The following is a 27855-nucleotide window of genomic DNA, read 5'->3' as shown; positions in this document are numbered from 1 at the left end:
CGAACCAATACGAAACAGTGAGATCCAATAGGCACTAGTACGGTGGGTCACGATTGTATAAATATCGCCAGCATTCACAGCGATCCTCAGTACATCTGCAGTTCTGCTAGAGGGAAGAGATCATGCCAAGAGGTTCCATAATTAGGAAGGGCCACGGGGGTCCTGCTGGGCGCGACAAGGCGAAGGCCAAGGCCCCACCCACCCGGAAAGCTAGCCCACCTCCACAAGTCACCGCCAGCGAAGAAGAAGGTGATCTGCCTACTGACCCGGTGGAGAGATCCCCTCAGCAGAAGACTCAGACGGGCAATGATATGCCACCCATCAAGCGCAAGAAGGCTCCACCCCTCAATCTATATCGATGGCGTCCTTCAGCTCGCTGTGGTTGAAGACTTGGGCATCGGAGTGGGAGCCGGCCGTCCAGATGTCGATCCACATGAACTTGTACTCCGCATCAACAAGGGCCATCATAATGATAGAGTGAAAGCCCTTGTAACTGTAGTACAATGATCCCCCCTTGGCCGGACATCGGATGTGCACGTGTTTGCCATCAAGGGCGCCCAGGGCGTGGAAAAACTGCCATTTCGCTGCAAACAAATCTGCAATCGCCTGCCACTCCTGAGGTGTCATTGGGCAGGAGATGACCTCCACTGCCAACTCTGCCACAATGGCACTGCTCACCTCAAGCATAATCTTCGAGATGGTGTTATGAGCCACTCTGAAGCTGTATATGAGGGAGTGGTAGCTGTCCCCTGCAGCATAGTAGCGGAGTGCGATGGACAGCTTCAGACCAGGTTCCAGAGGTTTCCTAAACCAGGTGTTCTGCTTCGTGATGCGATCACCGATTCTCTGCAACAGCTCATAGAACCGGGCTGGTTCCATCCGGATAAAGTTCCGGAACCCTGCCACGTCTTCGCGTTCCAATTCCCCCATCAGTTTCTCGTACATGCCATACAGTGGTCTCCTGATAAGCCATTCTCGGACCCAATATCTCTTCCGCGGTTGTGGCCGATCTAATACGAAAGAGGCAGCGAACTAATAAGAAGTAATTCGAACCTTTACGATGATGCACGATGCGCAACGAATGCCGGTTCGTGTTAGTTCGCAGCCAAAAATCGCTACAGTGGGACTGGGGCTTTAGCGAGAAGTTATACAAATTTGAAAAAAATCGTAAGCCCGTAGACATGTCGTAGGTGGCATTGCACAATCGTTGCACGGGCACCGCCTGGAGGCCGCGCACTAATCGTGCAGAAAACGCAAGATTTTAGGTGGACATTGGGGCCAAAAAAAATCGTACGGAGATTGTAGGCTCTTGGGACCCCTCGCACAGCTATCGCAAGGTTGCCGCTCGCTGCCCGTATGAGGAGGCTGCGGAGACTGCACGGCAACTGCACTGAAACTGCACGATTTCCGTACAATCTCCGCGCAGCCTCTGTACGGCTTTGCCCCGGCCTGCCCCCGAGGGCCCGTACGAGAAATCGCACGATGCTCGTACACAATGTGAACACATACGCCGTAGCCCGTATCCACCTACGATGCCTCAAAAATCGTACGGAAATTCGTAGACCCATTTATCGCACGGTGCCCGGGGCAAATGTGAACCAGGCATTAATTGTAATGTGTGCACGTGTGTATGGTCACGTTGGTCAAGGTCAAATGTTACCACGAACAACATACACACAATATATATATATATATATATATATATATATATATATATATATATACTGACACACAATGAAAACGCAAAACAGATATTTTTCAATATTTTGTTGTGATTAATGAAAAATATATTTATTGGACTTAAAATAACAATTTATGAGAGGAAGCCATTGATTGGTACTTTTGTCTGGGTTTTAATCCTGGTTTTGTTCTCGTTACACATACAATAGCAGAAACACACAAAATGGTGTGAAATGCGTTCACTACATGCTCAATCATGCTGCATGCAATGCACGTGAAATGCCAGTATGTGGACCATAAAAGTCACGTAACGGTGTCATATTCCTCGTCACATTAAGAATGCCACGACTCAGAGAAGAAGGGAATGAGCGTTGGGCATGGTTCAAGTGGGGACTTCGCAAAACCAAGTTGCTAGGACCTTCAGAGTCCATCCATCAACTATTGGACGACTTGTTGAACGTCATCAACAGACCGGGAGTGTCCGTGATCGACCTCGACCTGGTCAACGTCCCGTTACGACCCCACGCCAAGATCGGCAGATTCGACGACACCACCCCCGTGACCGGTTAAGAACTGCGACGATTACAGCAACACGATAGGACGTCACGGAAGGCATATCCATCCGATGACGGTCATCCGTCGACTCAGAACGGCTGGACTCAGATGCAGACGCCCGTACAACGGTAACATCATGACACCGCGACATCGTGCTGCGAGACTCCAGTTTGCTCTCCAGAATAGTAATCATCCACCAGCCTTTTACCGGAGCATTGTTTTCTCAGATGAGTCCCGTTTCTCTGTCTCCTTTGCCGATGGAAGAGCACGTGTGTACAGGAGACTCCATGAACGGTACACTGACGGATGTGTGAGGGAACGTGATCGGTTTGGCGGCGGTTGTCTGATGGTATGGGGGGGGCAATCAACTGTGATTTCAGGAGCGATTTCATCATTGTCCACGATGCCCTTACAACCCAGCGTTATGTTGACGTTATTCTAAGACCAGTTGTCCAGCCACTTTTGCACCGTCACTGAAGACCAGGAGGTCCCCTTCTGTTTCAACAAGACAATGCCCGTCCACATACTGCAAGAATTACCCAGGCATTTCTGCAACAAGCCGGTATCACCGTTATGAACTGGCCCGCCGTTTCACCGGATTTGAACCCAATTGAACACATGTGGGATGAGTTAGGACGTCGTGTACGTCACCGCCAGCCATCACCGCGTAACGTCGCTGAGCTTGCACAGGCGTTACAGGAGGAGTGGAGGAACGTTCCTGTGGCTTATTTGAGATGTTTGTGCCAATCCTTTCCCCGTTGTCTTCATGCATGTTCACGGGCCAATGGTGGACACACCAGATACTGACCTTAATATGGGGGGTTGAACTTTTCGATTACGAATGCAACTCGATTACTGATGATAACTGGCCATGTTTCCATGTGAATGTATCTCATGAATGCCCGTCATTAATGTCATATTACATTATCCATCAATTCATTAATTCAATTCATTAATAGTTTGTCGTTATTTGCAATGAAAAGTTGTTTTTGCGTTTTCATTATGTCAGTATATATATATATATATATATATATATATATATATATATATATATATATATATATGCCTATTAGTGGAACATTAACTGGAACTGGAAAACCATATAGGTCGATCACTGGAATCCAACCTACGATCATTAGCATACCAAACGAACGCACTAGCAGCGAATCCCTTGTTTGTGCATATGCACGTGCAGATTTAAAAGTTACACATGCTTTTAAATATTTAAAGCAAATATATCGCAAGGTAGGGTTCAATATTTTTATTTTATACGGCAGTCAAAACTGTTATTTTAATAGGCATGTCTTGGACTAAAGTGTTCCAAGGATATTTTGGACCGAACACAGCCTAAGATTGGCATATGTTGTACAGTTGGCACATTTTGGACCGAACACAGCCTAAGATTGGCATATGTTGTACAGTTGGCACATTTTGAGCTGTTACATGTCTTCTGGAACAACAACATATTATCTTATCAAGTGATCCTTAAAGTGTTTTTTTTCTCTCTTGTTTTCTTGTTTTCTTTTCTTTAAAAATAGATTATTAGGCAGCTCGTGTCCTCTAGGCCACAGCTCTATCGACAGATGTAATAAACTGGACGTGCGTTATCAGCCTAACGTATTCGTATCGTCTGGTAAAAGCCATACAATAAAAACAAATATGTTTAGCCACGTTTTGTACACTGTGGTTATAGAACAAGCCGGGAATCACATGGAAATCCGCGCGACAGGAAGCCCCCACCGGCGCCACGGTGCGGCTAATCTGTGATCGATAACTCGTGATTTCTTTTGCCACCAATTGTCAGTGTCGGCGGGAAACCGCACTGGCTGGCTTCTTAAGCTATACTAATTCTAATATCGCACTGCAAGTAAATAATAAATCAAATGGCAACGAAGAGACAGGGCTTCATTCTGAAGATTAAAAGATAATGTTAGTAAATAAACATTTCATTACTTGTCTTTTCTTCTTCTGATTTTCATTCTTTATTTTAGTGTTAAAAAAGTATAATTTAGTAATGTAGCTTTGCACGCTTGGTCATGAATTCCACTCTTTTTTTCTTTCTCATGTTTTTTTTCTTGCAGCCTCAATATATTCTTTTTTTTTTTTTTTTTTTTTCTTTTCTTTATTGTACTGTTAAAAATAGAATTCCATAAATATAGCTTCTTAAGCTATACTATTTCATTTGTTCTTTCCTTTTTTCTTTTCTATTTTTTTTCTTCTTTATTTTACTTTTAAAAATAGAATTCAATAAAGTAAATAATAAATCAATCAAAGATTATTTTCGTCTGTTCTTTCTTGGCAACGAAGAGACAGGGCTTCATTCATGACAGATGTTAGTTCTGAAGATAATGTTAATAAATTATTTCATTACTTGTCTTTTCTTCTTCTGATTTTCATTCTTTATTTTAGTGTTAAAAATAGAATTTAATATATAATTTAGTAATGTAGCTATTTAAGATACTTCTAAAAAAAAAAAAAAGGCGGGTTAGCGCGGTAAACGACAGGACCGCATGTATGTCAAAAACTTGCAGCCTCAATATATTTTCCTTTTTGTCTTAGTTTGAAATATTTGTGTCTTCCCTTCTTTCTTTGTACTAAAGAGGCGGGTTAGCGCGGTAAACGACAGGACCGCATGTATGTCAGCTTTAATATAACTTGCAGCCTCAATATATTCTTCAATTATTTCTTTCTTTGTACTGAAGAGGCGGGTTAGCGCGGTAAACGACAGGACCGCATGTATGTCAGCTTTAATATAACTTGCAGCCTCAATATATTCTTCAATTATTTCTTTCTTTGTACTGAAGAGGCGGGTTAGCGCGGTAAACGACAGGACCGCATGTATGTCAGCTTTAATATAACTTGTAGCCTCAATATATTCTTCAATTATTTCTTTCTTTGTACTGAAGAGGCGGGTTAGCGCGGTAAACGACAGGACCGCATGTATGTCAGCTTTAATATAACTTGTAGCCTCAATATATTCTTTAATTATTTCTTTCTTTGTACTGAAGAGGCGGGTTAGCGCGGTATATGACAGGACCGCATGTATGTCAGGTTTAATATAACTTGTAGCCTCAATATATTCTTCATTTATTTATTTCTTTGTACTGAAGAGGCGGGTTAGCGCGGTATATGACAGGACCGCATGTATGTCAGGTTTAATATAACTTGTAGCCTCAATATATTCTTCAATTATTTCTTTCTTTGTACTGAAGAGGCGGGTTAGCGCGGTAAACGACAGGACCGCATGTATGTCAGATTTAATATAACTTGTAGCCTTAATATATTCTTTAATTATTTCTTTCTTTGTACTGAAGAGGCGGGTTAGCGCGGTAAATGACAGGACCGCATGTATGTCAGGTTTAATATAAGTTGTAGCCTCAATATATTCTTCAATTATTTCTTTCTTTGTACTGAAGAGGCGGGTTAGCGCGGTAAATGACAGGACCGCATGTATGTCAGGTTTAATATAAGTTGTAGCCTCAATATATTCTTCAATTATTTCTTTCTTTGTACTGAAGAGGCGGGTTAGCGCGGTAAATGACAGGACAGCATGTATGTCAGCTTTAATATAACTTGTAGCCTCAGTATATTCTTCAATTATTTCTTTCTTCTCCTTCTTTTTCTTTATTTTACTGTTAAAATTGAATAAAAATAAAGCATTTGGAATTTTAAAAAAAATTCTTCCTTTCTTTCTTTGCAATGAAGAGGCGAGTTAGCGTGGTAAATGACAGGACTGCAATTAAAGTTGTAAAGTTGTAAATGACCAGCCTCGGTGGCGCAGTGGTTAAGCCATCGGATTCGGACTATCTGCTTGTAGGTACAGGGTTCGCAGCCCGGTACCGGCTCCAACCCAGAGAGATTGCTTAAGGGCTCAATAGGTAGGTGTAAGGCCACTACACGCTCTTCTCTCTCACTAACCACTAACCAACCAACAACTAACCCACTGTCCTGGACAGACAGCCCAGATAGCTGAGGTATGTGCCCAGCACAGCGTGCTTGAATCTTAATTGGATATAAGCACGAACTTAAGTTGAAATGAAATAAAGTTTGTTTTTGTTTAACGACACCGCCAGAGCATATTGACTACTGGCTATTGGATGTCAAACATTTGGTAATTCAGAGGAAACCCGCTATATTTTTCCTAATGCAGCAGCAAGGGATCTTTTATATGCATTTTCCCATAGACAGGAAAGCACATACCACAGCCTTTGACCAGTTGTGGTGCACTGGCTGGAATGAGAAAAAACCCAATCAATTGAATCGATGGATCGTATTTATATGTCATGTTTAAATTGTAGCCCATAAAGGTAGTACTAAACCGAATAATTTCCGGCTGGGTCAAAGTTCGAACTTTTGATAGAGCAGTTAATACCACAAGTCCTGTGATTGGTGATAAATGTGAGTGTTTCTTGTAAAAAAAAATGAGTTTCATCTGGGCACAAAAAGTCTGCAATTTTATTTTATCTACTACCACTGTGTCAAGCAGCCATGTGTTTGAAACATGTATGGGGTAGTAGGGTAGTCACAGACGTTACCCGTTATCTCTGAAATGAGCAGCTTCACTTTAAGGAAGAGGTGGTTGTTTGTAGATCCGTGGTGTATATGTCGATATATACGCTATAGGTAGGAGTTTTAGCCACATGTATTAACATTGCCGTCTATCAGATTTGATTTGGTGGTATTCACCCTATAGATAATGTTAATAAATTCTTTCATTATTTCTTCTTCCTTTTTCGTTTTCTTTCTTTGTTTATTTTCCTGTTAAAAATACAATAAAATAAAGCATTTGGAATCAAAAAAATATTCTTCCCAGCATTTTTTTTTTTTTTTTTTTTTTTTTTTGCAATGAATAAAAGGTAATGTTATATTTAACGACGCACTCAACACATTTTATTTACAGTTATATGGCGTCGACATATGGTTACGGACCACACAGATATTGAGAGAGGAAACCCGCTGTCGCCACTTCGTGTGCTACTCTTTTCTATTAGCAGCAAAGGATCTCTTATATGCACCATCAAACAGTACATTTATGTCATATTTAACTTGTAGCCTCTAAAGATAATGTTAATAAATTCTTTCATTACTTGTTTTTCTTTCTTTCTTTTTCTTTCTTTATTCTACTGTTACAAATAAAATCCAATAAAGAATTTCAAATCAAAGATGGGGTTGGGTTTTTTTACATTTCTTTCTTTGCAATAAAGAGGCGGGTTAGCGCGGGAAATGTCAGGTACCGTATTTATATTAAGTTGTTGTTATAGCCTTTAAAGATAGTGTTACATTATGAGGATTAGTTGCATATATTTTGAGAAAAGAACGACATTTCATTATTTCATTTCAACTAATTTTCGTGCCTATATCCAATTAAGGTTCAAGCACTTTGTTCTGGGCACACACATCTCAGCTATCTGGGTTGTCTGTCCAGGACAGTGGGTTAGTTGTTAGATGTTAGTGAGAGAAAAGAAGGTGTATTGACCTTTCACCTACCCACTGAGCCCTAAAAGAACTCGCTCTGGGTTGGAGCCAGTACTGGGCTGCGAACCCTGTACCTACCAGCCTGTAGTCCGATGGCTTAACCACTGCATCACCGTGACCAGTAAAAATTACGATATGGTTGATTTCGAAATATTATTAACATGCATTTTACTTGCGGCTTTGTTTGAATAAACTTCAACAATGGTCAACTGAAAAACGCGTGTGTGTGTGTGTGTGTGTGTGTGTGTGTGTGTGTGTGTGTGTGTGTGTGTGTGTGTGTGTGCAAGAAAAGAGGTCACTATTTGGATCCACAGCTGTTTCTGGACATAAGTCCAACTCTAGTATTGGAGGAGACCACATGTATTGGAATTTTATTTGACAGGAGACTGACTAGCTTTTGTACCCTATTTAAATTATTTTAAACAGAAGTGCTTAAAGGCCGTCAATATTTTAAAAGTTATAAGTAACACGGGATGGTGATCAGACAGAAAGGTTATGATTCGTCTATATAGATCTCTTGTGGGGTCAACACTTGACTGACTAAGAAAAGAAAGAAAGAAATGTTTTATTTAACGACGCACTCAACACATGTTATTTACGGTTATATGGCGTCAGACATATGGTTAAGGACCACACAGATTTTGAGAGGAAACCCGCTGTCGCCACTTAGCAGCAAGGGATCTTTTATTTGCGCTTCACACAGGCAGGATAGCAAAACCATGGCCTTTGTTGAACCAGTTATGGATCACTGGTCGGTGCAAGTGGTTTACACCTACCCATTGAGCCTTGCGGAGGACTCATTCGGGGTTTGGAGTCGGTATCTGGATTAAAAATCCGATGTCTCGACTGGGATCTGAACCCAGTACCTACCAGCCTGTAGACCGATGGCCTAACCACGACGCCACCGAGGCCGGTCCTACTTACTAAGGATGCATTGTGTACGGCTCAGCATGCAAGTGTCACTTGCAAAAGCTAGATCCCAAACATAACCAGGGACTTAGGCTTTGTTTTGATGCTTTTAGAAGATCATCCCCTGTAGAGAGATTGAATTTTGGTGTACACGAACCTAGTCTGGGTGCTAGACGTGCAAAGCTTTCTCAGCAGTATTCCACGAGTATTAAATCATTACAAAACATCCTACACATAATCCGCTGTTTGATAACAAATATATGAGAGTGTTTAATGCGAAGTCAAGTACTACTCTAACATTTGATCTTCGCATTCCCAGATTAATTTAACAGAGACTTTGGAAACTCCTTCATAATTCGTCTTGTCACCATGGTATATCAAACCACCTGAGAGTGTGTTTGATATTTCGCATCTGGAAAAAGAGGGTACAGATGCCGTTATAAATAAACAATATTTCACGGTAATTCAAGACAGATTCAGTGATCACGTTCCTGTTTATACGGGTGGATCACGGGATGGGAAATCTGTGCCTTCTGCTAGTTGTTCCACCACACAATACTTTTCATGAGATTTCCCAATTCGGCATCCACCTTTTCTGCCGAAATGTGTGCAATCTTTAAAGGCTTGGAATAAGTAAAGGATCCTATTGCATTCAAACATATTATTTTTCACAGATTCATTTTCGTGTCTACAAGCTTTACATAATATGAAGCTGGAACACCTCTTAATTGGGATGGCCATACGAAAGTGATTGTCAATAAAGAAGTTGTAGTTTGTTGGGTGCCCACCATGTTGGTATCAGGGGTAATGAAAAGGCAGATTCAGCTGCCAAATCTGCTTTGGGTGTACTTCGTGCCAGGATTGGTGTGCCTTATACTGATTTTAAATATAATCAATTTATCTTTTGGACAAGATGATTGGAATGGTGCTGTTGCGAACAAGCTTCATTCTGTCAAGCCAATCCTGGGAGAGTGGCAGTCATCCTATAGGCAAAGGAAGGAAATGTTTTTATTTAACGACGCACTCAACACATTTTATTTACGGTTATATGTCGTAAAACATATGTTTAAGGACCACACAGATATATAAAGAGGAAACCCGCTGTCACCACTTCATGGGCTATTCTATTCGATTAGCAGCAAGGGATCTTTTATATGCATCATCCCACAGACAGGATAGTACATACCACGGCCTTTGTTACACCAGTTGTGGAGCACTGGTTGGGACGAGAAATAGCCCAATGGGGTCACTGACGGGGATCGATCCTAAACCGACCGCGCATCAAGCGAGCGCTTTACCACTTGGGTAACAACGGTCGTGGTATGTACTATCCTGTCTATACTATACTGTGGCAGTCCTCCTATAGGCAGTGCAGGAAGAATACATACTTCACTCATTCATTTATTCTGACGAAGGATTCTCCACCTCAGTGTGAGCACTGTCAGTGTACTCTGACGGTGCGCCACATTTTGGTGGGGGTGCAATCATCTGAATGAAACTAGAAAAATATATGTTTTGTAGAAGAAATGTTGTGGAATCATTTCGATTCCATCCTGATCTTTTGTTGCAATTTCTTCGTGATACTGAATTTTGACCCCCCCCCCCCCCCCTCCCCCCGCCCCCGGTCCAGATTCACGCTACGCCCCTGTAGCCGATGTATTGTTCATGCTGGGCTGTCGTTAAACCTTCATCCATTCATTCATTCATGAATGGGGAAATGCAGACTGGGCTGCCAAGTTTAAGTCTACTTTAGATTTGCCTCAAGTCAGGGTTGATGTTCCCTGCACTACTTTGAAACACACCGGCCTCGGTGGCGTCGTGGTTAGGCCATCGGTCTACAGGCTGGTAGGTACTGGGTTCAGATCCCAGTCGAGGCATGGGATTTTTAATCCAGATACTGACTCCAAACCCTGAGTGAGTGCTCCGCAAGGCTCAATGGGTAGGTGTAAACCACTTGCACCGACCTGTGATCCATAACTGGTTCAACAAAGGCCATGGTTTGTGCTATCCTGCCTGTGGGAAGCGCAAATAAAAGATCCCTTGCTGCCAGTCGTAAAAGAGTAGCCTATGTGGCGACAGCGGGTTTCCTCTAAATAAAACCAGTGTCAGAATGATCATATGTTTGACGTCCAATAGCCGATGATAAGATAAAAGATCAATGTGCTCTAGTGACGTCGTTAAATAAAACACACTTTACTTTTTTCACTTTTACTTTGAAACAGGATATTAACCAATATATCTTTTCGACTTGGAAAGCTGATTCAAACGATGTAGTTGCGAACAAGATCCATTCTGTCAAGCCAGTCCTGGGAGAGTGGCAGTCTTCCCACAGGCGTACTCGCATCGGTCATACATATTTGAAACATCCATTTATTCTCAAGAAGAATTCTCCACGTCAGTGACAGCACCGTCAGTGCACTCTGAAAGTTCACATACGAGGAATGATATATTTGGTAGGAGAAATGTGATTCCTTCCTGAACTTGTGTTGGAATTTTTCCAAGATCTTGAATTTTATTCTAAATTATAATTTTACTTGTGTGTGATATTTCGTGCACAGCTCTATAAGGTGTGTACCACCAAATACAATCCCGTTAAAACTCCTACCTGCAGCGTATCAATCGATATATACACCAGATGTATAGATATATAGATGTAAATACTACCGCCCCTCACCCTTAAAGTATTTTTGTTTTAATGGGAGTTAAGATGTTCGTTTCAGAGATAACGGGTAGCGTTAATGACTACCCTAGTTCCGCACAAAATTTGAGTACTTTTGTTTACAGGTACCACATACATGCTACAAAGCACAAGTGGTACTAGATGAAATAAAATTGAGTACATTTTTCTAGATAAAACTAATATTTTTTACAACTAACACACTCACATTTAACACCAGTGACAGGACTTGTGGTATTAACTGTTCTATCAAAAATTAGGTGCACCTCGAATTTTGACCTAGCCGGAAGTTATTTGGTTTAGTACTACCAATACACTATTTTAATTTAACTCTTGGATGTTTATATTCATATTTAATTATAATTTAATTTACACCCAATAGCCGATGCATTTTTGTATGTTAAGATAATGAGAATGATAGGCAGAGTGTGATAGATGAGAAAGATGTTAAGATAATGAGAATGATAGGCAGAGTGTGATAGATGAGAAAGATGTTAAGATAATGAGAATGATAGGCAGAGTGTGATAGATGAGAAAGATGTTAAGATAATGAGAATGATAGGCATCGTTTTTATGATTATTATCATCATCATCATAATCATCAGCAGCACTATAGTCACTGTCATCATACCAGACTTACTTGATGCTTTATATTTAAGAATATTTATTTAACACATGACTTACTTGATGCCTTATATTTAAGAATATTTATTTAACACATGACTTACTTGATGCCTTATATTTCAGAATATTTATTTAACACATGACTTACTTGATGCTTTATATTTCAGAATATTTATTTAACACATGACTTACTTGATGCTTTATATTTCAGAATATTTATTTAACACATGACTTACTTGATGCCTTATATTTCAGAATATTTAATTAACACCAGACTTACTTGATGCTTTATATTTCGGAATATTTAATTAATACATGACTTACTTGATGCTTTATATTTTAGAATATTTATTTAACACATGACTTACTTGATGCCTGATATTTCAGAATATTTATTTAACAGATGACTTACTTGATGTTTTATATTTCAGAATATCTATTTAATACATGACTTACTTGATGCTTTGTATTTCAGAATATTTATTTAACACATGACTTACTTGATGTTTTATATTTCAGAATATTTATTTAATACCAGACTTACTTGATGCTTTATATTTCCGAATATTTATTTTACACATCACTTACTTGATGCTTTATATTTCAGAATATTTATTTAACACATGACTTACTTGATGCTTTATATTTCAGATTATTTATTTAACACATGACTTACTTGATGCCTTATATTTCAGAATATTTAATTAACACCAGACTTACTTGATGCCTTATATTTCAGAATATTTTATTAACACCAGACTTACTTGATGCCTTATATTTCAGAATATTTAATTAACACATGACTTACTTGATGCCTTGTATTTCAGAATATTTAATTAACACCAGACTTACTTGATGCTTTATATTTCGGAATATTTAATTAATACATGACTTACTTGATGCTTTATATTTTAGAATATTTATTTAACACATGACTTACTTGATGCCTGATATTTCAGAATATTTATTTAACAGATGACTTACTTGATGTTTTATATTTCAGAATATCTATTTAATACATGACTTACTTGATGCTTTGTATTTCAGAATATTTATTTAACACATGACTTACTTGATGTTTTATATTTCAGAATATTTATTTAATACCAGACTTACTTGATGCTTTATATTTCCGAATATTTATTTTACACATCACTTACTTGATGCTTTATATTTCAGAATATTTATTTAACACATGACTTACTTGATGCTTTATATTTCAGATTATTTATTTAACACATGACTTACTTGATGCCTTATATTTCAGAATATTTAATTAACACATGACTTACTTGATGCCTTGTATTTCAGAATATTTATTTAACACATGACTTACTTGATGCCTTATATTTCAGAATATTTAATTAACACCAGACTTACTTGATGCCTTATATTTCAGAATATTTAATTAACACATGACTTACTTGATGCTTTATATTTCAGAATATTTATTTAACACATGACTTACTTGATGTTTTATATTTCAGAATATTTATTTAACACATGACTTACTTGATGCCTTGTATTTCAGAATATGTATTTAACACATGAATTACTTGATGTTTTGTATTTCAGATTATTTATTTAACACTTGACTTACTTGATGCCTTATATTTCAGAATATTTAATTAACACCAGACTTACTTGATGCCTTATATTTCAGAATATTTTATTAACACCAGACTTACTTGGTGCCTTATATTTCAGAATATTTAATTAACACATGACTTACTTGATGCCTTGTATTTCAGAATATTTATTTAACACATGACTTACTTGATGTTTTGTATTTCAGAATATTTAATTAACACATGACTTACTTGATGCCTTGTATTTCAGAATATTTATTTAACACATGACTTACTTGATGTTTTGTATTTCAGAATATTTATTTAATACATGACTTACTTGATGTTTTATATTTCGGAATATTTATTTAACATATGACTTACTTGATGTTTTATATTTCAGAATATTTATTTAACACATTACTTACTTGATGCATTATATTTCAGAATATTTATTTAATACATGACTTACTTGATGCATTATATTTCAGAATATTTATTTAATACATGACTTACTTGATGTTTTATATTTCAGAATATTTATTTAATACATGACTTACTTGATGCATTATATTTCAGAATATTTATTTAACACATGACTTACTTGATGTTTTGTATTTCAGAATATTTATTTAATACATGACTTACTTGATGCATTATATTTCAGAATATTTATTTAACACATGACTTACTTGTTGCTTTATATTTCAGAATATTTAATTAACACATTAGTTACTTGATGCTTTATATTACAGCGACATCAAACTTACTGGTCTACGCAACATCAGCGACGACGCCTTCGTGAACTCGCCAAATCTGACGGAGATGTAAGTTCCCTGTATTCATTTTAACATTAACACATAAAAACTAGTCAAGAGATTTAACAAACAATCACCCGTTTAATCAGAGACGTTTAATGACCAATAAACAAATATTTTAGCATCTTCACAAATACATTTATTTAACAGACACAGCGATTTGACTAAGAAAACGTTATCTCGTGGTGCGGAATCATTTATTTCTTGTTACTATTACTATTGTTATTTCCAGGTGGGCGTCTGAGAAGATAAAATGTTAAAATATCGATTAGTTCTATTTATTTTCCTTTTCTGTTCTTTTAGTTTATTCAGTCGTTTTTTCACAAACGTTTATTTTATTGATTGATTGGTTTATTTGTTTATTTATTGAAAATTGCAGTCGCCATTGTTGTACAATTTAATGTTTGTAATTAGGAGAGGGCCTCGTAAGTTAGATAACTTGTGCCCAATCATTTTGTATATATACATTATATGCAATTAAAAAATCATTCAAAGGACCCAATTCACAAGCTCTTTTAGGATCTTTTAAGCAACGTCGTATCGTCTTTACAAGTCTTTAGGGGCGGGGCGTAGCCATTGGTAAATCGCTTGATTGATGCACGGTTGGTCTGGGATCGATCCCCGTCGGTAGACCCATTGGGCTATTTTCTCGTTCTAGCCAGTGCACCATTGTTGGTATATCAAAGGCCGTGGTATGTGTCATGATGTCTATGGGATAGTGCATATAAAACATTCCTTGCTATTAAAGGAAATTAAGATGTAGTGTGTTTCCTCTCTAAGACTATGTCAGAATTATCAAATGTTTTATATCGAGCAGCCGTTGATTTATAAATCAATGTGCTCTAGTGGTGTCGTTAAACAAAAACAACATACAAACAGAACATTGGATATTTAGATATAAGCACAGTTAAACTGAAGGAAGGAAGTAACGTTTATTTAACGACGCACTCAGCACATTTTAATTTCGGTTTTATGGCACCGGATATATGGTTAAGGACGGCAAACTTTAAGTTCAACATACTTTTAACATTAAAACATACATAAAATCTGAGCGACAAAACCGTATTCCGATATCAAAATCATATCTCTGCACAAGATAATGTCGAAAGGATGTTACAACTAGACAAGAGGTATAACGATTCACAAAACGCTCTCTTAAGCTCTTGTAAGCAACATCGCATCGTCTTTGCGAGTCGTTTTGTACGGGACTGTGAGATCGCAAAGTTACGGGAGTTTCGTGGATTAGGACCTCGAGGTTTCTAAAGGAAAATACCAGAAGACATGCATAGCAGTATAACAGACAATCAGATATGTGTGTTATTAATAATGTTTGTTTCTTACTTTTCAGATATTTATCGAATAACAAAATAGAACACATACCCATCAAAGCATTTAAAGGTGGCAAGCATACCCAATTGTAAGTATACCCAACTCGCTTTTGATCATTAACCGCACCTGGAATCCATAAATTGCAAGACAAATGGTTTCTAAGTCATTATTATTATTATTATAGTAGTATATTTCTAAAGATCGCAAAAAGAGGTCATTTTAAACCATAACAATGGTTATATAGCGTAACTGTCATTTAAAGGTGGAAAGCACACCCAACTGTAAGTATTTACTATTCCTAATACCTCGTAGGGCCGGTAGACATTTTGGTAATTCTTTGCTGGTGTCTTATTAAATTAGCAAGATTTTATCACAGATAACATCTAAACATTGTTTCATTATAGGTTTGTGTGAAATTACTATTCATTATAATTATTTATTTAAGAACACTATTTAGTAAGACTTAACACGACTTATACATTGTTTTGCTAGGGTACGATGAAATGGCGCTACGCCATGCTTAAAACATCTGACACCGCTTTTTCCATTAAGCAGGACATTTTTTCAAGTAATTGTAAAATGGCCTCATAGTCATTATACAGTATATATAGATTATTGCATGAGCGAGAGTTTTGGGAATTTTATTTGCCCCGAGCGAACGAGTTTCACAAATTTCGTATGATATACTCGTGAAATGTTACAATCAAATTGTATTTATTATTAACAAAGTGCCTTATAACAAACGCTAAATATGATTGTATTTATTATTAAAAAAGTGCCTTATAACAAACGCTAAATATGATTGTATTTATTATTAACAAAGTGCCTTATAACAAACGCTAAATATGATTGTATTTATTATTAACAAAGTGCCTTATAACAAACGCTAAATATGATTGTATTTATTATTAACAAAGTGCCTTATAACAAACGCTAAATATGATTGTATTTATTATTAACAAAGTGCCTTATAACAAACGCTAAATATGATTTTATCCTGCAACCACCGTTTCTTATTGACAGATTATGATGACCGATTAAAGCAAAGTCATAAACGATTTTTATGTCAACGAGTGATGTGTGAAAACCATATTTTCACGAATTGCGAAGCAATGAGTGAAAATATGGTTTTCACACATCACGAGTTAGACATAAAAATCGTATTCGGAAAAACACCATGAAATGGTCTATTTATTATATACATATTTCCTAATTTTTGACAATATCTTTAGCTCTTTGGTAATATCTTTCACTTATCCTATCGAAAACACGTAACGTCATGATATATTTCTTCCTATGGAACTTTGCCAGAAAATTTACTTTACCATAGACTTTTAAAAAGAAATTTGATTAAAATTTATCTTTATTAACATTTATTTAACAATACTGCGGTGCAAACATACCTGACAAAGCGATCCTCTAAAAACTCCCACAAAAACAAAACGAGTCGAACGCCGTTAAATTCTTACACTTAGGTGTATCATAAAATATTGTTTGTTTCTGGTTACCCGACCAACCCTAATTTGAACCTGCCGACCATAAAACTTTTTTTGTATATCCAAAAATGTTTTTTTAATATAACAACGATTTCCACGAAAACATTCCAAAACTATCACAAGCACTAATTTGGTGTCATTTAGGGGACAACCCTACTGTGTTTTCCAATTTGCGAACGTATATAGGTGGTTTTACTGTCGCAAATTTAGTTTTATTGGCGACCCGTTAGCCATGAAATGTTTTCTTCTAACAATTGATTGATGGAGTTACTTCCCTTCAAATTGAAGTTCGGTAACTTTCGTGAGATATCGGGCGAAGAGTCGGAAAATTGTTTTCACGAATATATGCGATCTTTTCCGATTTACTCTACATCTAGCGTAGCGAGGTGTTCCGATTAATAATAATAGTAATAATAATAATAATAATAACTATATTTAATGATTTACTCCAGCAACATACTGGCCTTATAGAAATTTAGTGACCTTCTGATAAACTAGGGGAGGGAATGTTTACCGATACTGATGGAGTTTACTGCCAAATCAAATGATTAAATGTCAGTAAGATCTCGATGCCTTTCGTTATTTGTTGTAAGTGGTCACTGGGAACTTTCCTTTTATGAAATAGATATAGAAAATAAAATGGCCATAAGGTTTTTGTCCTTTTGAAAATTGTATAATGGAAAAAAAAAGCCCTTATATTTAAAACTGCACTTAAAATATGCCCCCAAAATGTCACTTTACCATGCCTTACTTCATTTCTAGGGAAAACACTGTGATGAATGGTATTGTTGGTTTGCATAATGCATTTCTATACATGCAGAGGATATTTTGGATACGGGTAGTCAACACCTTTATTTAATATTCATAAATAAAATTATTTTCCAAAATAAAATGTTTTTCCTACCTACCTACCCTATATTTTTCCAGCATGTAATAGGAAACAAGTAAAAAAAAATTCGGCCTTATTTCTCGTTCTAGCCACTGCACCACGACTGGTCTATCAAAGTCCGTGATATATGTTATCCTGTCTGTGGCATGGTGCATATAAAAGATCCCTTGCTACTAATGCCAAAATGTAGCGGGTTTCCTCTCTAAGACTATATGTCGAAATTACCAAATGTTTGATATTCAGCAGCCGATGATTACTAAATCAATGTGCTCTAGTGGTGTCGTTAAACAAAAACAACATACAAATAGAACATTGGTGGAACCGTATTTGGATATAAGCAGAGTTAAACTCAGCCTATTTTAATTTCGGTTTTATGGCACCGGATATATGGACGACACATATACTGATACTGAAAGCCGCTGGCGCAATGCGATGAGATGTTATTTCCGATTAACAGCAAGCAGGCCTCGAATTTGACCAATTAGAGGGCAAGATTATTTGACTTGACACGTCGTGTTCGAATATGATGGCCAATCAGTAACGTGCAAAATAATTTCCAGTGCATTAAGGCATATGGCTAGGGCACTGTGGCAATATGGCGCATGGTCGTCGTTAAATTCGAACCCTGAGCAAGGGATCTTTTATATGCTGCAGCATCCCACATACAGGATAGTACATACCACGGCCTTACTTAGTTTCTCCATTTGTGGACCACTGGATGGAAGGAGAAATGGCCCTTAGTGGCCTGACCAAAGAGGATCAATTTTAGTTCGACCGGATATCAGACCAGCAGTATACCACTAGGTTACGTCACGCTCAGGAGTATTTTTAAATTCACTGTAAGGTACTTCAAATAAACACTGATTAACACTTCATCAAACTGTATCGCTTTAAACGGTCTTCACGCGCAACGAGTTCTCTGACTGTAAGAGAGCTAGACGGGCATTTGGACAGTTATCAACGCTCTCTCATCGTCAGAGACCAATCTATATAAATTCTGCACAATAGCTGCCTACCAAACAGTAGTCAAAGATTTCCGCTATAATGTAACAACAATGCTATGTTTGACGTTAAATGCCTTTACTTCGATCATTTTCGAATTCCTTAATAAAACAAAATTCACATATTAATCACTAATACACACATTACAGGAATAAACCCGTCAGCAACTACGTATTTAACCGGAACATTATTGAAAGGGTGGGGGGGGGGTGCTCTCGGGTTTCTAGATTGGTCTCCGGCGGTTAGAGAACGTTGATAACTGTCCAAATGTTCGTCTAGCTGTCTTACCGTTAGAGGGCCGGGACGTAGTTCAGTGGTACAGCGCTCGCCTGATGCGCGATCGATCTAGGACCGATTCCCGTCGGTTGACCCATTGGGCTATTTCTCTTTGCAGCTAGTGCTCCACAACTGGTGTAATAAAGGCCGTAGTATGAACTATCCTGTCTGTGGGATGGTGCATATAAAAGAACCATTGCTGCTAATCGAAAAGAGTAAACCATGAAGTGGCGACAGCCATATATATGTTGAGTGCGTCGTTAAATAACGCATTTCCTTCCTCTTTCCGTCAGAGCACTCGGGCTAACGACAGCACTGGCTCTTGGCATATGAGCATCTTTTTTAAATGTAAACAAATTAAACAAAGACAATGCGATCAGTATTTGGCTGCCTTTCAATTGGTGCGGTTTTACCCGCGCGGCTATTTCTGCCGCTAAGCGGTAAAAATCAAATGCGTTGATTTGCATTGACGTCTTTCCATTGACATGGGTGCTAACCGTGTGGCAAAAAAAAAAAAGTTGATCATGTATCGATTTTTTGCCAGCCGTACGGCTCGAACCGCATGGGTAATCCATAAAATTACGTCATTACCCATGATTACCCATCTCCCGCACTTGTGTGTTTTATAGCATTATTTAATTTTCAAGTTTTAGGAGTAGGCATTTTTAGCATTCTTCGTGCAATGGGTGAGAAAAGTTCACACATGAGCCAAATGAAATTTTAACTGGGTCCTTAAGTGAATATAAGTACCAGATCTGAACTAACAATTGCTGGACGACAATCGCAAGAAAATTCAACGTCCAAGACATGACAGGTGCAATAATAATAATAATAATTTAATATTATGCTACTATTATACACGCATATTAAAATGGAAAGTTGATAAACACAACCATCACAATGAAGTAAAATAATATTAGGTTCATTAAACTACGTCTACACAGTATCGGTGGCGGATCTGGACATTTTGCAATGTTTTTATTTTAAAAGATTTTAAGTGTCAATTTAAAATTATTTATTGAAAAAAAAAAGGTGAATAAAGCGAATCCGGACCGCCATGTCTTCCTCCTGAATCCGCTTATGTTAACACCCTTTATCCTCGTTCAATAATGAAAAACGCCGCACCGATACTATAATAATATGAAATGAGTTCAAATAACTAGTGATGTAACAATACATCGAACTATCGATATATTGCGATAGTCAGGGTCTCGATAGCAATGCATCGATAGTTATTTCAACTATCGATAACTATCGCAATTGTTTGTTCCACTGTCGATAGTTTCGATAGTATGCATAGTGAAATCCTTTGATCTTGTGGAGTAAAAATAATCAAAGATATTCATCGTTATCCATCATTGCAAAGAAGTACCTCTGCGTCCTTGCTACGTCGGTGCCCTCAGATAGGGTTTTCAACAGCCGGCGATATTGTCACTGCACAGTGATCGCAAAACACGTGGTCAAGTTAATTTTTCTACACAAACATTGGAAACCATAAAAGTTATATTTCTCTGCAGAAACACTCGTAACCATAAATAAATAGTGTAATTATAAGTTGATCTTTCTGCAAAAACATTGCACACCATAGAAAATAAAGCATAACAACAACAATGGGGGGGGGGGGGGGGGTCTTTTATATTATAAATTTATTAAATATGATTTCAGTTATCTTGTGACATTATTACAAATAACTAAGTATAAACACAGACATACACACAAACACAAACATACGTACAGACGCACGTACACTCACACAAATATACACACATACATACATACATACATACATACATACATACATACATACATACATACATACATGCATACATACATGCATGCATACATCAATACATATATATATATATTGGAAGATTGAAGTAAATAGTTTTGCGAAATATTTATTTATCAAGCGATTTAACAATTCACAATACTATTGCAATAGTACTATCACTATTGCAATACTATCACACTAGTAGTTTAACTATCGCAATACTATTGCAATGGTAAAACTGACCTCGATAGTCACCCCTACAAATAACTGATGTGCGCGCTCAACAACTTCTCTTTAGTAACAAAGAATAAAAAGACCTTTTATAGTAAGACTTGTGTTATTTTAAGAGGTAAACTATTGTTTTTAAAGTAAAATTTATGATTCGGTGGGTTGTTCGGTTCCTCTTACCCATCCCTGGCTACAGACCTGTGGCAGGGGCGTAGCGTGATCTGGACCTGGGGGGGGGGAGGGGTCGAATATGAACCAAGTGGACCCTGTTTCTATTTTGTTTTGGCACCACCAGAAACTCCATATATGCATAAACCTGTATGCTTTAGCGGACCATTTGCTTCAGCCCCCGACCCCCCCCCCCCCCCGCCTACGCCCCTGTGAGTGGTGTCAGTAAAACATAATCGGTTCCTCATTATTTTATGTTTCCAAAATATGTGTCATTTTACATGTGTTAGCTCTCGTATCTAATAGTCCTGGGGTTTTTGTGTTTTTTAGTTTGGTTTGATGTAAAAAGAAAAGTAGGCCTATGTGTTTTGGAATAGGCCTATTACAAAAACAATAACAACTATTTTTGTGTTTAAAAAACAATCGGCTCAGAAATAAATAATATGTAGTAAGTTACACAATATGGGGTGGGAGCGTTCCCTCTCGATCTGATCAAATGCTTGTATTTTCTGTACCAATTTCATTCGTAATGGGTCTTCCTCATTTTACAATGACATATGTCAATTTGCATATGGCCGCTTAATTAATTAATGACGTCACATGGAAGAAACCGTGTCATAAGAACGCCTCAATGGAAATGCAGCCTTTATAAACATGGAAAAATAACATATCACAGTCATCGAGAGGCAACACTTACCGATTATACAAAGAACAACTATTTTTCGAAAGCTATATTAATAAACAACAACAAAAAAATGTGGACAGCACTCTTAATATTTAGAACGTCTAACCATTATCTTCCCGTTGAAATTGGACGTTGGAATAACATACTCATAGAAGATAGAATTTGTACATTATGTAATGTAATGGACATTGGCGACGAGTTCCATTATCTTTTCATTTGCCATTTTTTCATAATTCAAGAGTCCAGTTGTTACACCCATATTATTATACGCGATCAAATACTTATAAATTTAGAGAACTAATGGAGAATAAACGAATTAGTACCCTAAAGAAATTAGCATGTTCCATAAATATAATAATTAATTAATTCAAATGCCCTTGACTACATTCACTATCAAAACCAAAAATATTTAATAAAATATTACCATTATTCACTGCACCATATACATGTTTAAATGTTTAACAATCTGTTCGTTTATAAGTACTTGGATACCCGTATATCTGTATTAAATATCTGTATTATTACATAATATTTTGATATGTATGTTTGTATGTGTTTGTGTTTGTGTATGTGTTTGTGTATGTACTGTAATTAATGTATTTACTGTCAACCATCTTGTCACGTGTATATAACAAAATGTTTATGTATATATTCCTCCTATGCCGTTGTGTAAATAAAGTCTGGTCTTGTTGGCGATGACGCACCGTTACGGTCAGTTGTTAAGTTTAACCAATGTTTGCTGAACCCAATAGTGACAGTTGGTGAGTTACTGAACCGTCCTATGTTATTATGGACACTTGACCGCATATATTTGGTTCTTGCTCTAAATAGTTTTAATTTTATTTCTCTGTATAAGTATTTGCAAGTTTTAACAAAACTCATGTGGTTTAGGTTTCAACAGATACTGTCAGCTATGTCAGCACATGTAATCTATTACATGGAAGTTACGTTTTATATTACTTATATTGTAAATAGGTTATAACGGAAACACAGGGACGGTGAATCATAAATGGGTTTTTTAAATATATATACTGAACTCCACTAAAAACGCACTCCCATAGTCACCCCATCCCCCCGCACCCCACCCCCCACCCCACCCCATTTTCAGTTGTTAATGCTATCTCATGTATAAGGTCGCTATAATACATATTCTGGGCCGTATCTCTGCACAATGCAGAGTCTAATGGATATTTATCAAAATATCTAAATGGTTGTTTCTATGAATCTATCTGAGGTCGTTATAAAACATTGCAAAAACGTTAGCATTTTATTCTCTTTTGGGGTTATTTATTGTCAAACCAGAATAAACAAAATTAACTAAAATTTATTATTATATATTCTTAAATCCTTTTTTATAACTACAACTCCGACTTGTGCGTTTTCAGTAACATTCAGTATACACTGTGTACTAGATGTTGCAACTTTTAACTTTTAAGCGTAAAATTCCGTTTTTGGTTATGCCACAAGGGGCTTATTTATTTCCCCGTATCCACAATAGTCGATTGATTTATTTTTACCTAACAGCGGATGACCCAATTTCGATTATTAGCACAACGACTTGAGGCCTAAAAATAGTCCGTCTTTCCGGTTTTAACGGAAGCGAGCAGGAATCCTAGCATGTTTAATATTTCGTCATTATAACCCATCTGGCAACCCATGGGGTGCGGAAGCTCATTAAAGATTAATGACGGGCCCAGTTACGGGGAGAAAAAACCCCAACAAAAAACGAAATAGTCCAAGACGTTTGATAAAAAAAAACAAAAAAAACAAAAATGCTGATCGTTTCAGCGAGAAGTATAACCTAGTGTCAAATTGCCGGGCTCATTGGCACGGACAAGTTCGTTAATTTGCCATGCGTGGTTCGACGTACCAAAAGTACAGGAAACGGAATGTCTGTTTAGCTATGCCCCAGGCGTTGTTATCACCAGCTATTAGGTATCGGACGTAACTAACTATTACCTACAGTTTTTTATTTAATTTATTCTTTTTTAAACGAAAACAAAAAACGAATAAAAAGAAACAGAAAAAAGAACTTTCAAAATCCTATCCACCGTAATCAGTATATTGATGGGATTCGAAACTAATGTGGACGTCCAAACCTAATGACCACAGTTAATGGTAGATAAGACTGAACAGTTAATGGTAGATAAGACTGACCAGTTAATAGTAGATTAGATTGACCAGTTAATGGTAGATAAGATTGACCAGTTAATGGTAGATAAGATTGACCAGTTAATGGTAGATAAGATTGTTACTAACAAACACTTGATTCGAGGACACTCTAATTAATGAATTGTAATCGGATTTGTGCTGTAATCTACCAACAAAAATAGATAGATAGATAGATCCATAGACTAGATAGACAGACATACATTATATACAGATAGACAGATAGACAGACAGACAGATATATAGATATATAGATCGATAGATAGATAGACAGACATTATAGACAGATAGACAGATGGACAGACATACATACAGATAGACAGATAGATAGATAGACAGACATTATAGACAGATGGACATGGACAGACAGACAGACAGACAGAAGGACAGACAGATAGATAGATAGATAGATAGATAGATAGACAGATCCATAGACTAGATAGACAGACAGACATTATAGACAGACAGACAGACAGACATATAGATAGATAGATAGATAGATAGATAGATAGATAGATAGATAGATAGATAGATAGATAGATCCATAGACTAGATAGACAGACAGACATTACAGATAGACAGATATATAGATCCACAGATTAGATAGACAGACATCAAAGACAGATAGAAAGACAGATAGACAGACATACATTATAGACAGACAGATAAACAGAGAGACAGACAGACAGAGAGACAGACAGACATACAGTATAGACAGACAGACAGACATAGACAGACAGACAGACAGATAGACACATAGATAGACAGACAGACGGACATTCTCTATAATCAACTACAATAGAGGGAATTTACCTTAGGCCGAAAACACACCGAATCTGGGTCTGGATCTGGGTCTGGGTCTTGCGAGTGTGATAATATTTGGACGTCTGGGTCTGTAACTGTTATGTGTTATCAATATAATTGACTGCGTTCATACATTTGGATATTTTCTGCTATAAACATCAACAATAATTACGATTATTCCACATTGCTTAATATATATCTTTCTTGGTGTTTATTTTATTTTTAAAATGTTTTCAAAAAAGGTTCGAACATTTCGCAGGTCTGCAGTGTTAAAATATAGTGCATGTTCTGTGACGTCTATTGCCAGATCTGTAGTTCGCGCCAGCACAGACGCGATGTGTTTTGTCACATTCATGATCGTGATCATGTTACATTCGATTCAGTGCGTTTCATTTTGGATTGGTACCATACTCGCCAGACCCAGACCTAGACCCAGATCCAGAACCAGACCCAGATCCAGACCCAGACCCAGACCCAGATCCAGACCCAGACCCATGTCCAGGTCCATGTCCAGGTCCAGAACCAGACCCAGACCCAGACCCAGACCCAGGTCCAGACCCAGACCCAGGTCCAGACCCAGACCCAGACCCAGATCCAGATCCAGATCCAGATCCAGACCCAGGTCCAGACCCAGACCCAGGTCCAGACCCAGACCCAGGTCCAGACCCAGACCCAGGTCCAGACCCAGACCCAGACCCAGATCCAGACCCAGGTCCAGACCCAGACCCAGGTCCAGACCCAGACCCAGGTCCAGACCCAGACCCAGACCCAGATCCAGATCCAGATCCAGACCCAGGTCCAGACCCAGACCCAGGTCCAGACCCAGGTCCAGTTCCAGACCCAGACCCAGACCCAGGTCCAGACCCAGACCCAGATCCAGACCCAGGTCCAGACCCAGACCCAGATCCAGACCCAGGTCCAGACCCAGACCCAGGTCCAGACCCAGGTCCAGTTCCAGACCCAGACCCAGACCCAGGTCCAGACCCAGACCCAGATCCAGACCCAGGTCCAGACCCAGACCCAGATCCAGACCCAGACCCAGACCCAGACCCAGACCCAGGTCCAGACCCAGGTCCAGTTCCAGACCCAGATCCAGACCCAGACCCAGACCCAGATCCAGACCCAGACCCATGTCCAGGTCCATGTCCAGGTCCAGAACCAGACCCAGACCCAGACCCAGACCCAGGGCCAGACCCAGACCCAGGTCCAGACCCAGACCCAGACCCAGATCCAGATCCAGATCCAGATCCAGACCCAGGTCCAGACCCAGACCCAGGTCCAGACCCAGACCCAGGTCCAGACCCAGGCCCAGACCCAGATCCAGATCCAGATCCAGACCCAGGTCCAGACCCAGACCCAGGTCCAGACCCAGGTCCAGTTCCAGACCCAGACCCAGACCCAGGTCCAGACCCAGACCCAGATCCAGACCCAGGTCCAGACCCAGACCCAGATCCAGACCCAGGTCCAGACCCAGACCCAGGTCCAGACCCAGACCCAGACCCAGATCCAGATCCAGATCCAGACCCAGGTCCAGACCCAGACCCAGGTCCAGACCCAGGTCCAGTTCCAGACCCAGACCCAGACCCAGGTCCAGACCCAGACCCAGATCCAGACCCAGGTCCAGACCCAGACCCAGATCCAGACCCAGGTCCAGACCCAGACCCAGGTCCAGACCCAGGTCCAGTTCCAGACCCAGACCCAGACCCAGACCCAGGTCCAGGTCCAGGTCCAGTTCCAGACACAGACCCAGACCCAGGTCCAGACCCAGATCCAGACCCAGATCCAGATCCAGATCCAGACCCAGGTCCAGACCCAGACCCAGGTCCAGACCCAGACCCAGACCCAGGTCCAGACCCAGACCCAGGTCCAGACCCAGACCCAGGTCCAGACCCAGACCCAGATCCAGACCCAGGTCCAGTTCCAGACCCAGACCCAGATCCAGGTCCAGACCCAGACCCAGATCCAGACCCAGGTCCAGACCCAGACCCAGATCCAGACCCAGGTCCAGACCCAGACCCAGATCCAGACCCAGGTCCAGACCCAGACCCAGATCCAGACCCAGGTCCAGACCCAGACCCAGATCCAGACCCAGGTCCAGACCCAGACCCAGACCCAGGTCCAGACCCAGGTCCAGTTCCAGACCCAGACCCAGACCCAGACCCAGGTCCAGGTCCAGGTCCAGTTCCAGACCCAGACCCAGACCCAGGTCCAGACCCAGACCCAGACCCAGATCCAGATCCAGATCCAGACCCAGGTCCAGACCCAGACCCAGGTCCAGACCCAGACCCAGACCCAGGTCCAGACCCAGACCCAGACCCAGGTCCAGACCCAGACCCAGGTCCAGACCCAGACCCAGACCCAGACCCAGGTCCAGACCCAGACCCAGGTCCAGACCCAGGTCCAGTTCCAGACCCAGACCCAGACCCAGACCCAGGTCCAGGTCCAGGTCCAGTTCCAGACCCAGACCCAGACCCAGGTCCAGACCCAGACCCAGACCCAGATCCAGATCCAGATCCAGACCCAGGTCCAGACCCAGACCCAGGTCCAGACCCAGACCCAGACCCAGGTCCAGACCCAGACCCAGACCCAGGTCCAGACCCAGACCCAGGTCCAGACCCAGACCCAGACCCAGACCCAGGTCCAGTTCCAGACCCAGACCCAGACCCAGGTCCAGACCCAGACCCAGACCCAGATCCAGATCCAGATCCAGACCCAGGTCCAGACCCAGACCC

The 27855-nt window shown here is 39.4% G+C and overlaps 2 protein-coding genes across 2 annotated transcripts in view; one reads left to right on the top strand and one right to left on the bottom strand.

Annotated features, from left to right (window-relative positions):
* Positions 1–345: 345 nt before the first annotated feature.
* LOC121388977 lies at positions 346–945 on the bottom strand. The gene has a single exon (XM_041520544.1). The coding sequence runs from the start codon at positions 943–945 to the stop codon at positions 346–348; it is 600 nt and encodes a 199-aa protein (XP_041376478.1).
* Positions 946–1070: 125 nt separating this feature from the next.
* LOC121388970 (BDNF/NT-3 growth factors receptor-like) overlaps positions 1071–27855 on the top strand; it is an 88707-nt gene continuing 61922 nt past the window's right edge. The window contains exons 1-3 of the mRNA XM_041520532.1: positions 1071–1186; positions 14244–14315; positions 15655–15723. Of these exons, the coding sequence (XP_041376466.1) occupies positions 1071–1186; positions 14244–14315; positions 15655–15723 (257 nt within the window). The remainder of the gene's footprint in view (positions 1187–14243; positions 14316–15654; positions 15724–27855) is intronic.

This window comes from Gigantopelta aegis, chromosome 2, assembly GCF_016097555.1.
Source record: "Gigantopelta aegis isolate Gae_Host chromosome 2, Gae_host_genome, whole genome shotgun sequence".
In the NCBI taxonomy this organism is placed as follows: domain Eukaryota; kingdom Metazoa; phylum Mollusca; class Gastropoda; order Neomphalida; family Peltospiridae; genus Gigantopelta; species Gigantopelta aegis.
Note: the sequence above shows the minus strand (reverse complement) of the source record. Positions and strands in the feature narration are given on the sequence as shown.